Source organism: Alligator sinensis, unplaced genomic scaffold (assembly GCF_000455745.1).
Source record: "Alligator sinensis unplaced genomic scaffold, ASM45574v1 scaffold881_1, whole genome shotgun sequence".
NCBI lineage: Eukaryota > Metazoa > Chordata > Crocodylia > Alligatoridae > Alligator > Alligator sinensis.
The window spans coordinates 1,404,134-1,420,693 of NW_005842346.1; the positions used below are offsets into that span (position 1 = coordinate 1,404,134).

At 41.4% G+C, this 16,560-nt stretch overlaps 1 protein-coding gene across 1 annotated transcript in view; it reads right to left on the reverse strand.

Moving 5' to 3' along the window:
• Positions 1-8,878, reverse strand: part of DAB2 (DAB2, clathrin adaptor protein) — a 16,289-nt gene extending 7,411 nt beyond the window's left edge. The window contains exons 1-8 of the mRNA XM_014522397.2: positions 8,682-8,878; positions 7,430-7,569; positions 6,480-6,578; positions 5,906-6,037; positions 4,856-4,939; positions 4,008-4,049; positions 3,738-3,800; positions 784-1,416 (exon numbers count right to left, since the gene is read on the reverse strand). Coding sequence (XP_014377883.1) covers positions 784-1,416; positions 3,738-3,800; positions 4,008-4,049; positions 4,856-4,939; positions 5,906-6,037; positions 6,480-6,578; positions 7,430-7,569; positions 8,682-8,778 — 1,290 coding nt within the window. The 5' untranslated portion in view covers positions 8,779-8,878. The remainder of the gene's footprint in view (positions 1-783; positions 1,417-3,737; positions 3,801-4,007; positions 4,050-4,855; positions 4,940-5,905; positions 6,038-6,479; positions 6,579-7,429; positions 7,570-8,681) is intronic.
• Between the last annotated feature and the right edge of the window lie 7,682 nt (positions 8,879-16,560).

Consider the following 16,560-nt stretch of genomic DNA (forward strand, 5'->3'; position numbering starts at 1 on the left):
GGGAAAGAGGAAAGATTAGGCCTGGTTTGCTTTAAAGCCCAGGCACTGGCAGTGTATGAAGTAGGCATGCTGGACATAGAGAGATTCACCCAGGCACCCTGTAGAGACTAGTAAAAAAGCCACAAACACACAAAAACCAAAACCAAAACACCAAAAAAACCCCAGCATTTGGAGTTCTATCAACTTAATGCACACTTCTAAGCACAAATGCATGTAGCAAGTCAAACTAACTTTAGAAACAAAGACACCGTCATGAATTTAAACCATAAGTTGGCAGAGTGCATGCTTTGAATTAACTTGAATAGAAGGCATGCAACATCCTCAAACTTTAGCACACAGGTACTTTTTAATATATATTAAGAAAAGAAAGAGACTTAGTAGATACTGTAATTTTGTTGAGAAAGCAAGGTTTTTGGTAGGAGGGCTTCAGGTGCTGTACTGCCAGATGCACATTCCTTGAATTTTGCTGGAGTGTTCTAGATTAATTTTGTAGCTTTTACTTCAGTTGAGCTTACATACACCACTTACCACAATTAGTGAAGTATGGCAGCATTAAAAGAGAAAGACAGGGTATGTTTAGTAATTAGACATGATATCAGAAAGCAGCATGACAGCAGAAGGGTTAGTATGGGTAGCTAGGTAGAATAGAATTAAGGTTTCCATTTGTGCTGCGAGGCATTTTAGCTACTGTTAACAGAACACATCAAGAAAGAGGAAAGCTTCCTTCACCCAGACTTTAAGAGCAGCATGCACTTTACTATTAGAAGTTTGAAAATGGTTCACCTTGGCAGGCCTCCTCCCTCTTCCTGGCTTGGTACTTTGTGGAGGTGGGCTTATTGTTATTGAGTCATGCGACATAAGCTGGATGTTGCTTTCAGAGTCCAGCTTTACTCCATTGTGAAGGGATACTCCCTTGACATGGCTTTCTGCCAACAGAGTTACTGGAGATTTGGCAAGAAAGCCATTCTGTTCTCTCTCTGGTACCCCATTTGGTGTTCTTGCTGCAGGCTGCTTACTCTCAAAAGGCCACTGGCTTGTCTGCATTTCCTGTTTGCCAGGTCTATTAGAAATCTGGTCAAACTGTTTACCAAAATAGTCAATATCACCATTCCCCACTGGAACAGTCAAGCCACTCAGACTTTCCTTCTTCTGATCTGCAGGCTTTAGAGAAGAATCAAATGCAGGCTGTACAGATTTGTCTGTTTGTGCAAATGGATCATCACGGAAAGGATCTGGAGTAGGTGTAGGAAAGAAGCTGAGATTGGTAGAAAGAGAGCTTTCAGGCAAGAAAGATGGCTGTGGCTTTGGTCGTGGAAGAGATGCGATGCCATTCAAGAAGAGATCCTCCTCTTTTATACAAGTTTTACTGCTCTCAATTTCAGATTCAAGATCTACTAACAGGATCTCTTTAGTTTCCTATTAGTTCGGAAAGAAAGAGGAAAGTTAGTTCAAGATTGTTTTAAAAAAAAAAAAATCTCAGACTCCAAGCCAAATGTATTCATTGTTTATGACGCAGCAAGGGATATAAAACAATCTAGATGTTAAAATGTGAACTAGAGACCAAGGCAATCTCTGTTTTATATTAAATTTTGTGCTGTTTAAATAGTCCAACCCATTAAAATTTTCTAGCAGTTATCAAGCTTGAAATGCTTATTCCAGGAGTATAGAACACCTAATTTGTTGCATGTCTCATACAAGGCCATCAGGACATACAATTTTAGAGCTTAGGTCACTTAATTACACCCCCAGAAAGAGCCTGGTTCCTTAGCTGTGCAATGCCACTTCCACTACATTGCTCTGAAGTTTCATATATTTGTATGAAAGCAATGTTACACCCAGAAGAGGCAGTTTGTTTATTTATCTACCTGCCTACAGAGTGCCCTGTTTTTACATTGCCTCATTCCAGCAGTAGTCTGTAGGAGGTCTCTTGGACTGAGTTCTCCCATTGTCTAGGAGACTAGGGCACCAATTTTAGTTACATTACAACGGTACTGTTGGAATGTGCCATTAGTGCTGCAGCATCCAAGAACGCTGCCAATATAAACTAGTTTTATATTTCAGTATGAAGGCAGGCAGCCATTGTGGGCTTGAGGGACAGCATTAGTGTACATCAGCAATCAGAACTCCTTATTTTGACCAAGGAGATGGAGAAGTTGTTAGAGATACTTAAGTGGAATCCCCACCCACCTCTAGAGTGACATTATCAAATTCAGCAGATATGCCTACAGTTCTTAAACAGCTCATTCTCCAACAGCAGTAGAAAGATGCGAGCTCAGAAATACCTGGAAAGTTGACTGTTAAAAACTTGTGCAGGAGTGATAAAAATCCACTAGGTTCCCACCAATGAGCTTTTACAGGAAACAATGAAATACTAACAAGACAAAAAAACCCCACCCAAAGAAAGACCTACATGTTTAGAGCCCTCCTATTGAGTGGAAAAGCTTCATGAACAGCTGTTATTGTCCAAGCAGTCAAGAAGCCCAAAGCCAAATTGATTCAGTCTTTGCAGGTTAGTCTAAGCTGTAGGTTGAACCAGTAAAGAATGGATGTGTATTTACTTGCTGATGCCAGAAACATGCCTGCAGTGGGACAGGCCAGAAGCCAGGCATGCAAAAGCATGCCTCCCTGCTCAGCTGGAGCAGACAGCTTGGGTCAAGGCTATTCTGCCTAGGTGAGGCAAGGGGGTATGCAAGAGGTGCAAAGCATCCTGGGAGATTGAACTTGTCCCAGATCCCAGTTAACTCAATTGAACTGGGTTAGATTAAAACTGGTTTGTCTGCTACTACATCAATCCAGGTTAATCTTAAAAAAAACAACAAAAAAAAAGGGGACTTTGGTTTAAATTTGTAAGTTTCCAGCACATTAGCATATGATCAAACTGGACATCTTGAAAGTGGCTAGTCTGCAAGTTATTTTTGTCCCTAGCTTAGGTATACAGCTGCAGTTCAGCCAGCTATTGCTGCATTTAATATTCCCAAATGCACACTGATCTTCGACATCTGCAATATTAGCATGTTGAAGTTGCAGTAGTGGGTTCAAATGTTGTGGTGGGCATATAGCCAAGGACCTTTCAAGCACAACCCCCCCTGCCCCCCAAAAGAACCCCAAATAAATAAGCTATATTACTAGTGTAACATTTCTAACCATCCACTCATCTTAGATTTTTGTGGAATTAGCCACAAGCTTCAGTCTTAAGATATTTGCTTTAGAAACTAAAAGTTAAACCCTTAAGAGGCTGATGGAGTTTTATTGTTAGGCAGTGAACAGTAAGAAGTACTTCCAAGTTGATATGTCAATGAGCAGATCATGTTACTTTAAGCAGGTAGTAAGTTTTGCTCAATGGATCAATTTGCTAGTTGGCTTCCACTGTCAATCTTGTAGAATTTATAGTAGGCTCCAGCTACAGCCTTTTTTTCAGATGACATCTTTGCCCAACTCCTGCAGGGAGTACCCCATGGCAATTTAGGCAGTATCAACACATCCAATTGCCCAGCTAAACTGCATCAGGATTAATTAATGACTAGTATCACCTTTGTTTCTATAGTCATCATAAACAGTGGATCAGCCTTTGGTTCTTCTGCAAGAAGCTAGTTGGGCACAATCAAGTAGTATTTGCCTAGTCTAGCATGCAATCACTTGCTTGCCGTGAACCAATTGAGTATATAGATGGGGAGGTCTCAGTTCCACAAGCTAAAAGCCTTATCTTGGTTTGTTCCATCTCACAAGATATGACTTACTGTGGGACTGGTCACATCAGGAGGTGTAGACATATCACCAAACAAGTCCATCTGGTCAACACCCTTAAAAAAAAGTTAGAGGTTAGATTTGGTACTAAAAGTTGCTGCTTAACACCAGGCTAAGTAGTGTTAAAGAAATCCCCCCCCCCCCCCCCCCCCACACTTCTAGCCCAGTTTGGTAGAGACCATGTACATCAAGTAACTACTATATTACACTGAACTTTTATACTCGAGTCTCAAACATGGGCACAAGCCTGAGTAGCAACATACCAGTTTCTTATCAGCTTGATCAGTAGGTGAGGTATCTCCATTCTAGATAAGTGAAGCACACACAGAGGTCAACAATAAGTCAGTAGATCAAAGTAGTTATTCTTCAGTGTGGTGTCAGCTAGTAGCAGATTATCTGAAAACTATTTACTCCTACAAATAGGAGACCGTTCTACTGTTGCCCCAATATTCGTTATTAAGATTGAAAGTAGCAGTTGCAAGCTTGGAGACAGCCTCTAGAACATGCTTGCTAGATAAGCACTGGGTGAAATAGGGGAAAGAAACAGCTGGACTTAACCCCTTGTTTGGAAGGGCATGCATTACTTGGTTGCAAGGTAGCTTTTACCTCAAGTGTTTTACTGATTTCAGTCTGAGAGAGAGAGAAAAAAAAAATGATATGCATTAGCTGTTATCTAGATGGGATATGCCCTTTTATAGAGAACTGTTCAAGTTTTTCCCCTGCCAGCTGTTCAACATCCTTAGCCAGACTGAGGAGATAGTAAGTGATGTACTAGAAAGCAACTATTTATTTGCTGTGAAGTCCAATTAGGGCCAGTGTCAGCCTTCATCTTTACCTGCATTTAAAAACAGAAAGAAAAAAAGAAAAAAAAAGACCTAGTTGTAGGTCATAGCTACAGGATGTCACTATTCCTGATGTTATGTGCATCTAGAATCAAGATATACACAGGCATCACCACAGCAACTGATGTGGTAGGTGATTATCCAGTGTCAGTTTCTAGATGCTAATTTTGCAGAGTGAGAAGTACTAGCTGATCAAAGCACTCTAGGTCACCTTCCAGGTGACCTGACAACCAAAGCTTATATAGTCTGAAAGTGCATACTTTACATGCCTTTTTCTTATCCTCCTCTTCTTTTTTCTTCATGTTATAAATTAGTTGGAAAAGGTCCTTAAGATCCACAACTAGAGGTTCAGCCTAGAAAAGATAATAAGTTCCTATAAAATGCAAGCATTAAAATATTAAGATTCCTGGTGCCTTTAGGTTCATGACCTGTAGTTAGACATTTTTTCTGAATACTTCAAGCCAGACTTACTGAACTAGTACTTGAGTTTACTGTAAGGGCTTTAAAAAACAAACCAAAAAAAGACTACTATAGGAAAAATATATATATTTTTTTAAATATAAGTGGCAGCAGAAGTCATGTTAGGGTTAAAACTGAGGACTTATTTCACCATTTGCTAGGAAAAACTATTTATGGCAATTCTGATGTAGTGGTGCTTGTTCTGCCTTTTAAAGTGCCCAGAGTAGAGAATGGTGCTTCTTACATCTACTGTGCCTCTACTACATGGTAGTTAGTGAGGAAAACCAAGGAAGGTTGAGACATAGTAGAACTGGTGGGTGAGGCTTGCCTAGTATAGGAACACTCAGGCATGAAGTCATTACTATCATTTTCATTCTTTGAAAAAAAATGAAAAAAAAAAAGATTTGCTTGGGCAGGTTGAGTTAGATCCCAAAATGGTATGTTGCAGGCAGATCTATCCACCTCACCACCCCAGGCCTGCTGCATTCCGAGAAGGAAACTTCCTCCAGACCCTGAAGTGTCAGTGGCAGCCTAAGCTTCTTAGAACGCATCTGTCGGATGTTTGCAAAAGTTAAAAAGAACAAAAAACCAAAAACCTAGGAGGCAGTAAATTGAGCAGTACACTTACATGTTTCATTACAGAGCATTGAGTTAGTACAGTATGTTTCTCTAAACAAAGGCTTAGCTTAGAGTCACCAATTCCATTCGGGGGGGGGGGGGGGGGGGGAAAAAAAAAAAGATAGCCTCATGTCAGACACAAGGCTGTCATTTTGATGGAATCGTATCAAATAGCATGTGCTTGTAAGCATCTCTCACCAAAATGGTGAGAATGTGCCAGTGCCCAAGACCGGGATTCATACCTGTTGTGCTGTTTTTATGGCAAAGAATTGGTGCTGGCCTTCTCCTCCACAAATATAACCAAATGCACGATTGTCAGTCACATCCCGAGCAATAAAAGAGATTTTGTTGACTGGATGCTCATGTTCTATCACCTGGAACATGAAAATGTTGTTCAGACACCAGGTTTGAGATGCTCAGTCTACACAACTGTTGGTGATGGCAAAGTAGTAAGTACTCTGCCACTTAGAAGTAGTTAAATAAGGCTGAAAGCAAGTTGTGGAGCAAAAGCAAACACTGATAAGAGACAGACATACAAGGTGAGGCAGGCTGGCCAACACCATGTTTTATTTTATTTATTTCCCCCCGCCCCCAAAAGCAAAAGGATTGTTTTTATGCAAAATGTAACACAGGAAGGTAAGCTTGCTTCCAGATACTGGAGTGCTATTCTTCCCCCATTCTAGGAACAGAAATAGAAGACAATAGGAAAAAGAAACAAACCTTTAGACCCATCAGGTTAAAGTGAAGAAGTATGCTAGTTCTAGTGGTTACAACCCATATTAAAAATTATTGTAAGTTTGTTTGTTGAAGCCTTACCCCAGTTTTCTCATCAATTATCTTGAGACCAGAGAGGGAGATATTCACCCAGATCCTCTGTTTGTGTTGTCCCTGGGAACGTGCTGCTACTGCCATTCCCTAATAGGGCAGAGGCACTGGTATTAGTGTATTAATATAGCGTGACAAAAAAAAGGTGTTGCATAAGCTGAAGCTCAAGTATTCAAGTTTGTTTTAATGGACTTGCAGCTTAGTCTTGGCTTTGCACAAAAGCATAATAGTTTCAAAATAGCAGTTTGTGCTAGATATTGCATGTCTCAACATGATGCAGAGCTGAGCTTGTAAATGGTTTCTACATTAGAACCAGAACATCTCTAGTAACCTTACTAAGCCACATCCATATCCACCTCAGACCTAGCTGCAGTTAAAACAAGCTTGAGTGTACTTTCCTGCACATGCTTTCCTCCCCCAAAGAGGGAAAGGCAGTCATGAGCACTTAAAATTTGTACTACTTCTCTACTCATCTTGGCATGCATAAATGTGTACTGTTGCCACATAGTAGTCAAAGCATGGAAGCCAAGGCTATGTTCCCGAGGATTTGTTGCTGCAACCTGTAGAGCATTGTTCTTGTGCTGGGTCAGGCACAAGTTGATTTTAGCTACAAGTAGAAATTAGTTTCAGATTATCAGCAAGTTGGCTTACTGAGCTGGTTTGACTAGATATTCTAGATTTCTATAGGAAAAAAGCCCCAAAAGAATGTTTGCCATTTACCAATACAAGTAGTATTGGAGGATCCAAATCAAAGATGAAGTAGCCAAGTGCATGTGGACCACAGCAAGGACAATTTATATTAAAAAGAGAGAAGTGGCCAGTTTTGAGGCCTTGTTTGTTCAGGATGAGATATATTAGTCTTTAATTTTGTGCCTTTGGACCTGCCTCTAGCTTTGAGCGCCCATGGTATGGAAATAGATCAGAGCAGTTCAGGCCTCTACCTTTAGCTTCATCATTGAATCCTGGCTCATTTTGTCTCCTCTTGCTTCTGAGACATCATCAATACCAATAAGCTTGGCTTTATATCTTACACCATCTCCTTTGAATCGGGCCAAGAGAAATTCATCAGTTTTTTCTGACCCTGAAGGAAGATAAAGGAGTTTAAGATGCATGGTCCAAACTATTATAGAACTTTTCTAGCAAGTCAAAGTCTCAGACCAGTACAGCAATTTAAAGCAACTGCCAGCCAAGCCCCACATATGAATGCAGCAAAAGTTTGCTATGTTTAATGACACTATTCAAGCAGTATTTGCTACTGCTAGCCTAAGCTAGATGCTTAACTATTCTATAGTGTGGCCTGCAGCAACCAACTTCACCCATACTTCCCCAGTATTACAGAGTGCTACCAGCCTTTGCTCAGTCTTGCACCTTGCTTGCTACATGATTAATTCAATTCAAGTGTTAGAAGAGTAGTATTTTTTTAGATGTTGAACTTCTAGGCATCAACTGAAGCTTGTTATGCCTTTAACATTTTTTTCATTAGATGTAAAAGCATTCAGTTAGAAATTTTTCTATTTTTCCTCATATCATAGAGGAAGAAAGGTTGGTACACAGGTATAAGGGAACAATTGGTCCTTCAGATCATATTGAAGGAACCAAAGCTCCGCCACTCAGGCTTTTTGGTTTGGAAAGAGCCAAGAGTCAAGCTGTATTCATGCTTTATCCATATTCTTGGGTACCTAGTTAGTTTCTACCTTGCTTTCAGAACTTTTGTATTTTTATTTAGTCTTCTCTTCTACCCCTAGGGATCTTGATACTTATGGGGACCCAGAAGAGATCAGCCACATGTCTGTTCTGTAGATGAGACCATGTTCTCATCAGTATGAGCTAGGAAGAAGCTGCCCATAGCTCAGCTTGTTTGAGAGTTCAGTGTGGGTGGGCACCTGTATGACCACAAACACTGATCTGGTCATTCTCCAGTGAGAACAAGCATATTTTGTTTGCATTTGGTGCTTCTCAGTCTGGCAGGATCTTTGTCTCCTGACAAAATTGGAAGCATTAGGTGCTCAGTAGGTTTGAAGAAAGGTATTGGTAGATTGGAATTTAAAGTCTACAGCTAGCCTAGTGTGCCAGTCCAATGTGAAGTTACTCATGTTATGCTGCAGTCCTGGACCTAACCCCAGTATAAGGCAGAGCCCCTCCCCCCCCTCAAAATATACACACTTACAAGTAATGCATTTCATTTTATCTTACCTTTCTTTTTTTCCTTCTTTGAAGGCTGTGCTTTAGGCACTGCCTGTTGGTCAGGCTGGGTGCCAACATTAGCTGTTTCTACTTCATTAGACATCATGAGATGGAGGCACCCCTCACAACTGCAAAAGGCACTAGAGAAAGCAACACTTGCTGTGCAATCGTAAGTCCAGATAGTCAGTTAGAAGGCATAATTTTACCTTTAGAAAGAAAGAGAAAAATTACTATTAAACTAGTATCAGTTAGAGCAGATGCAAACTAAAGTATAAATTAAGCAACTGAGTTTACTATAGTCTACAGGAGGGCATGTGGATGCCAGTTTGCTAGGGCAGGCTGTGGCCCTTACATGCTTCATCTGTGATCTAATACTAATCAAACAGCTAGACAGCTGCCTGCTGTTTGTAGGAGGTTTGAGCATAGTCAAGTCAAGGTCAACCATACAGATAAAAACTTGTACAGAGGCCAAGCAAGGTTGAAGGTTGCAGCTTTGGGAAAAATGACTGAGGGGCCACTTCACTCAAGCCCAGTCTCTTGCTATATACCATGTTGCTTTAGAAAGCATCAGGCAAATTGGACCACTAATCCTGCTAGAATGAAGAAACTGTCCCAGGGAAGCAGGCAAATGGCTACAACTAAATTTAGCCATTTTCAAGGATGCCTAGATAGAAATCAAGTAAGGGTTCAGGTATGGAAGAGTGTAGGGACTCATTTGTAAATTTAGAGCATTATTTATTTCTGCAGTTTTAGTACTCCTCATTGAGACATTTGTGGCTCCATCAATATGGGAATGCATCTACTAGTTTCAAACAGACTTCTAGTCCTGTCCCTGATCTCTCTACAGCCAGAAAGCTGAAATTTTCCTAAAGGCTACATGACTTTGCATATCTAGACACCTCTACAAGTTCATATGGTACACCCACAGCTAGATGTGCACAAATGGCTTGCAACAGGAAACTGTTCACAAGTGACATTAGTACCTAGGGACTGACCAAATTCATAGCAGAAGTGGGCTGGGAAGCAGCACCTTTATCCTTGCCGGTTCCCCTGCAGGTCCCCTCCCAGTCATTGCCGACTGGTTGAGGGGCCCTGCTGCTTCTTGCTGACTAGATGGGGAGGCAACAAGCACCATGTTTAAAAATCATGGTTTTTGCCTTCCTGCCAGTCAGGAGCAAGTGGTAGGGTCCCTCAGCCACTTGGGGGCAGTACCCAAATTTTTTTTTTTTTTTTTTTTATAAATCACAAAAAGTGCAAGCATCTGAATTACTAGATGCATTAATACATCTTCTTATCTAATGTTAGATGGATAAAGCTCATGAAGATGGATTAAACAGGGTGGAAGAGTAGGTATTGGGCACCCAGGGCTGCTTGGCTGCCTAAGAGGTGGAAGTCAGGTCTTCGGTGTACTGCATCATTTCAGTGTTGCAGTGAGGATGGAAAGGCTTCAACCCTGGCAGCCCAGCTCATTTGCTAGCCGTTAGGGGTTTTAGTTCAGAATTAAGTTCCATAAACCGAGCTCTGAATAGCTTTAAGAGAGACTGTTCTAGGATTAACTAAAAAGAGAGAGTCAGTCTTGGATTACCAGAAATCTTAAAACATGAGCAATTTCTAGATGAACCTTGTTTTAGTTCTCACCTATACTAGTATAAGTCTAGTCCTTTGCCTAGTAAGACTGGATTTCAAGCATCTTAAAGACATCATTACCAGAAGCCACAGACACACGAGTCAGTTTTATGAAACAGAACCACCTCCTGGCAAAATTCTTCCATTTCTGAAGCCAAATAAAGCTTCATACAGATGTTTGGAGAGGTTAGATAATATTAAAAGTGGCCAGCCAATCCAGCTTGGTTCACCCTAGTGCAGACCTTATACTTAGACTCACTCAAGTGCAAACTGCAGAGAAGTTCCAGAAAGGTTAGATTGGTCTAAACTGGATTGGGTCAGCCTTTTTTCTTTGAGCTTCTGTACAGTTACCAGCACAACCCCAGGGCTGAGCTTTTCTTATCCACAATCCTGGCACTCGAGTATTTTTAGCATACCCCTCCCCCAAGCAGTCTAGTCAGCCTCACCTTCCCAAATCCTGAAGGAATTTTATTGCCTTCTGCTGGACTGTCCAGCTCATCCACATCCTCTCTGTAGTGGGGGCATCCCAAAATTGGATACAGCACTCCAGATGTGGCCTCACCAATGCAGAATGGAAGGGAAGAATCACTTGCCTTGAGCTGCTGGCAATGCTCCCACTAATGAAGCCCAGGATGCCAGATTATCTACTGTAACCCATAGGTCCTTTTCTCCCAAGTTGATGCTTAGCTAGTTGGTTCCAAACCTGTAGCAATATATAGGACTTTCTGTCCCAAGAGCAAAACTTTGCACTCGTCCTTGTTGAACCTCATGAGACTTCTAGAGGAAAAATGGAGGATTAGGCCACAAGGAGACTCAACCCTAGCCCTATCCTCCAGCATACCTACTCCTCCTTTCATCTTGGTGATATCTGTGAACTTGCTGAGGGTGTACTCCATCCCATCTTCCAGATCATTAAATGAATGATATTGATCAAGACTAGCCCCAGGACCAACCCATGGGGCATTCTACTTGGTACTGCAGTCAACTAGACTGCAAGGCACTGGATCACTACCCATTGATCCCTCAACAACCCAGCCAGCTTTCTATCCACCTTACAGTCCATTCATCCAACCCATACTTCATTAGCTTGCTTGCAAGAACACTGTGGGAGTCTGCATCAAGAGCCTTGCTGAAGTCAGGATACATCACATCTACAGAGGCAGTCATCATAGAAGGCAATCAGATTAGTTAGGTAGGACTTGCCCTTTGGTAAATCTAGGACAGCTGTTCCTGATCACCACCTTCTCCAAGTCCTTAGAAATGGAGTCCTTGAGGACCTGCTCCATGAATTTTCTAGGGACCAAGGTGAGGTTGACCAGTCTAATCCCCTGGATCTTTCTTCCCTTTCAAAGACGGGCATTATATTTGCTTTTTCTAGTTAACTCACGGTGATTGAGGGAGACCATGGATTTCAGAGAAAAGCAGCCAGCTGCTTTGCAATCACATTAGCCAGCTCCTCAGGTGCATGTACATGTCCAGCTTTTCTGAATAGCGTGCCCCCCCCCCCCAACCTGTTCTTTTACCAGAGGACTTGTCACCTTTTCCTGAAGCCCAAGAACTATGGTCTAATCTACAAAAAGCAGGGGTGATCAAACAGTTTGATAGCTGTTTAAAAAGGAAAAAACAAGCTCCTTAGGGATGAGCTACTTATCTGGGCAATTAGAACTTGCCAAGATGCTTCTCAAAAGCAATTGGGTAAAATAGTAGCATTTACCAAAGCATGTAGTAGTTTCAGAGTAGTGTAGAAGAGGGAACTAGATACCAAGGCAGCTTGCCCAAAGGAGAGGGTTTGTCAGGATAAATGGACTGAGCAAGTTAATCAAAATGAAAGGAACATTCTGGCTGTGTGTCAGCTTGACAGATTCTACCAAAAAATAAGTTTTCTAAGCAGCCTCACCACTGTGAGAAGGAGACTGAAAGGTTAAATGGGTTATAGTATCAATCCCAGCTGTCAGATTAGTCAGGGAAACCAAAAGCTCATATAACTATATGGCCAGATCCAGATGTGCAGACATTTGGTTCCCTGGAGACAGCCAACAGCAGTGTGCCTTGTGCCAGTGCTGGTTGTCCCCAGGGACTGCCTGTACTATGTGCACTCTGGCATGTTGCAAGTTATCCTGGGTGGGGTAGGGGAGGAAGCCATGGGGTGGCAAGGGAGAAAACACAAGAACCCCCCCCCCCCACTGCTGAAGACCCCCTTTATGCTGCTTCCTTGCAGTGTGAAGGGCAACTGAGCATGCAGTATGTGGCACCACATACTGTATCTGCAGAGCCACAGATGCATGGCTGTGCTCGTCTGGACATGGACTAAAACTTGGAACCTCTGGCCAAATAGTCAGGTTTACTTTAGGCCACAGCAAGCCTAGTTATTGTATAAATTATAATCTTTGCTTCCTTGGAAAGCAGCAAAGGAAGTATTTGAGGATTTTAAAACACCATCCCAAGCTGTATTCCTTTTGCTTATGTTACTGGTATGCATTCTCCAGCAAGCAGATACCATGGACTGAGCCATGGCACCATTCCAGACTTCAGTGAATGAAAGAAAAGCTAGCACTAACCACAAGACAGCTTAGTCCTCAGATTGCTGAATAAAGCCAGGCAACCCTACAGAGCTGCAGCCCACTGTGGAATGCTATGAAATATTAAAACTGTTCTACATAGAGGAAGATGAAGTCCATCTGCTCATGGGAAGAGTAAACTGCCCTTCAAATAGAGGGGGACCTCTCTCCCCCTACCCTCAAGAGAAATTGGGATGAAGCCCCATTTTTAGAGATATGGACATCAAAAGCAGAGTGTCACCAGATGGACTCCTGGTACCCAGATCTACTCCAAGAGTGGTAGCTGCTTTCTATTTGAAAAATGCTACCACACATTGCCACTTCCTCCTGAAAAAGCAGGACCATTGTGCACTTGGTGCTTTCAAGTGTTGGACATGGGGTTACAGAACTGGCTTGACATACTATGCAACTTGAGCACTACAGTTTTTTTTAGGATGTTACTCATGTTCTGCAAAGGACAGAAACTGACTGCCAAGCTGAGTGCCCAAGAGCATGCAAAGGTTACACTATTGTAGAGTTAATTAAAAACAAAACAAAAAAAACAAACAAAAAAACCACAACAAAAACAACCACCAAAAACAAATCCATACATGCACACTAATCCTTTAGTCAGGCCTTGACACTAGCTCAGGAAAGCATCATGTTTAGTTCAGAATGTTTCACTGGTTAAACAGGTGGACTTTATTCAGTATGCCAAGTAGGCTCTCTGGTTACCTACCCACTTCAGGTTGCCATGTTAAACACATTTAGTAGAGTGATCATTACTAAATTTTGTAATTTAGAAAGGTTTATGTGGGTATATTTTATTTTATTTTATTTATTTATTTTTTTAGATACTGCCCAGTTTGTTTAATTAATCCACAGTTGCTTTCCAGTTACCCAAATTTGTTTCAGCAAAAATGCTGCATGCGTCACAAGAGTTCTCCCACCCAAGAAGGGGTATCAAGCTACTGGCTGTTCCTTCCACATCCAGTCTTGTGGAAAATTCTTACCAAGAAGTAGGGCTACACATGCATAGCAAATGTAATGCCAAGAAACCAGTTCAACTCCATTTTGTCCTGGGTACCTGTACATCTTAGTCTTTTACTTTAGTTCTCAAGAAGTGGTCTTGGCCAATTGTTTCATTGGTCTGGGCTTGCCTTCCAGGCTCAGATAATATTGTTTGCCCAGCTAGAAAGGTAACTGGTACTATTTTCCTGTCTCAGTCATTTGGCGTAAGTGCCCCTATTGTTACTGTACAAGACAGTAGTATAGCAAATGGCTCTTATTGCAATGGTGCAAGCTGCAAGCAACTACTTCCATTCTGCTAAAAAAAAAAAAAAAAAAAAAAAAAAAAAAAAGAGAGGCCTTCACAATGATAATCACCACTTTGAATGAAGGTGGGATTATTTCAAGGAGGTACAATTAAAACTGGATGCTATTAACTCGGCTTCCAAACCCACCAATGTATGTTGTTTCACTTGTAAATGAAGTAGCTACCAAAAGCTGCTTAAATGAACAAGCCATCAGGCTCAGTAAGAACCATAGAAAGTTTAGATGTGCTACTATGTTACATGAAGATTTCTAGCCAGAGTTCTTCTAACTCAGGGGTGGGCAAAATGTGGCACTGCCAGGCCATTCTATCCAGCCCATGGGGCCCCCAAAAACCAATATAACCCCCCCAAACTAGAAAGTTTTATTTTTTAAATCTGCCCCTGGCTGCCTGTCATACAGCCCTCGATGGCTTGCCAAAACTCAGTAAGCAGCCTTCTGCCCAAAATAATTGCCCACCCCTGTTCCAACTGCAATAGAAAGAAAGAAAAAAGTGCCACCTCCCTGCCATACATCATCCCTGTACATTCTACATGAAGGCTACCTTGTAGCCATTGAATTTAATGCTCCAACAGCCATTTGTTAACAAGTGTTGCTATTGCCTTCAAGTATTCCAAGGAGCACCGCATGCTTTCATACAAGCTTATTTGTTCTCAGTTTTATGTTGGTGGGGAGGGCCAATAAGGCATGCTTTGTATTTTAGGCACAGACCTTTCCAGATGTGTTTTCTACCTTTGCCACACTAGCCACCTGTGGCTTGATTTGAATTTAAAAAGAGATGGGGGAAGGGAATTCCCTATGCAATCTTTGTTGAGCTAAGTCTCACGTTCTCAAGAGTGTTTGATCTTTAAGCTTAAAGCTCAAACTACTAGTTTATCTAGATTTAAGTTAGTGTCATCTCTTTTGGCAGGAGAAGAGAAAAAAAAAAAAGCAAGTTATTTCAGAGTTCACAAGTCATGCTCTTGCTTGTTTGGGTATACACCTAAACAGGAGAATTTAGCATTTCAGTATTGGTTGAGAGAGAAAAGTGACAAATGGTCAGATTTGATATGAATGCCTGTACATTTATTTATTTTTTTCCTTAGCATTGAGAGACAGACCATCCACTTACACCATTTCATACAGTCTATTTAGAGACCTCAAAATGCTAAGCTCAAGGTAGTGCCACTTAGAAGCACAGGAAAAACCTCATACTATGAAACTTTGGTGTTGTGCTAACACCTCTTGGGAGCAAGTAATACTAGCAATCTCAGTACTAAATTTGAGGGGGGGGGGGGAAAAAAAATACTACTCATTTATCTGAAAAGGAGAGTTGCCTTAGCATGGAGCATCTACTTCAAGGAGATACCATGGTTGTCTGCTGCAGATGGTATTAATAGAAGGGAGTACTGCACCCCCTCCCCCAATCAGGTTAGCCTCCAAGTGCTGGAATGATGGGGTCCCAAAAGCAGGCCCACTAAGAACGTTAGAATGATCTCCGAGAGATTGAACTGTTCATTGCATTTCAAGACCCAGCAGGATTATCTTACTCTAGCCCTTCTGAACTTGCTTGTATGGAACATTAATCTAGTGTTCCAAGACTTTAAGAAAGAAGAAAAAACCCACCAAAAGTCAAATAGATGATTAAGAAAAATACAACCCCCCCCCCACAAAACATGCATTTCTGAAGACCTATTAGTGTCACTTACTCAGAACTAAAGTAGTGACAGGAATTGGTAGCAGTTTCCCATTTCAAGACTGTATGAAATATGCTGAAGTTACTTTTATTCTTAGGCAATAAAAGTATTGTGGAATTAGAGATTTGCATGGCCCATTACAGCTGTGAGAGCATCCCTTATGCTAGGGATGACAATTCTGTAACTAGGCCCAATAAAAAGTCAGTCAACGATATGAACCAGAACACTTATTCTATTGTTATAAAATTGCAAATAATTGCCTCCTTGGCACTTCATAAAAGGCCACACAAGTTACTGTGTGGCAAGCAGCATTCACCTAGTTCTTCTCTTTATGAAGTTAGGGCAAGAGATAGTAAACATCTTCTAGGCAGCTTAGTACTTTGTCCTTTTCACAGCATGTGCTTCATTATCCCTTGGTACCAAAAACACAAAAAACAAAAAACACCCAACTTGATTCAGTTGAAAGTTACTGAATGCAACTATTAACTTACAAAATCTAAAGGCCAAGGGAGGCCAGGAAAGCAAGTCTTTCCTGCCAATTTCAATATATCCTGCAGGGGAATAGCAGAAGTGCTATAATAATTTGAGTGCAGAAAATACTTCTAGAGAATGTTGCCTTGAGAAAAAAAAAATAAAATAAAAAAAAAAACCACACAAACACACAAAGAAAAGTGCTAGTCATCCTATTGTGGGGGGGGGGGGGGGGGGGAAAAAAAA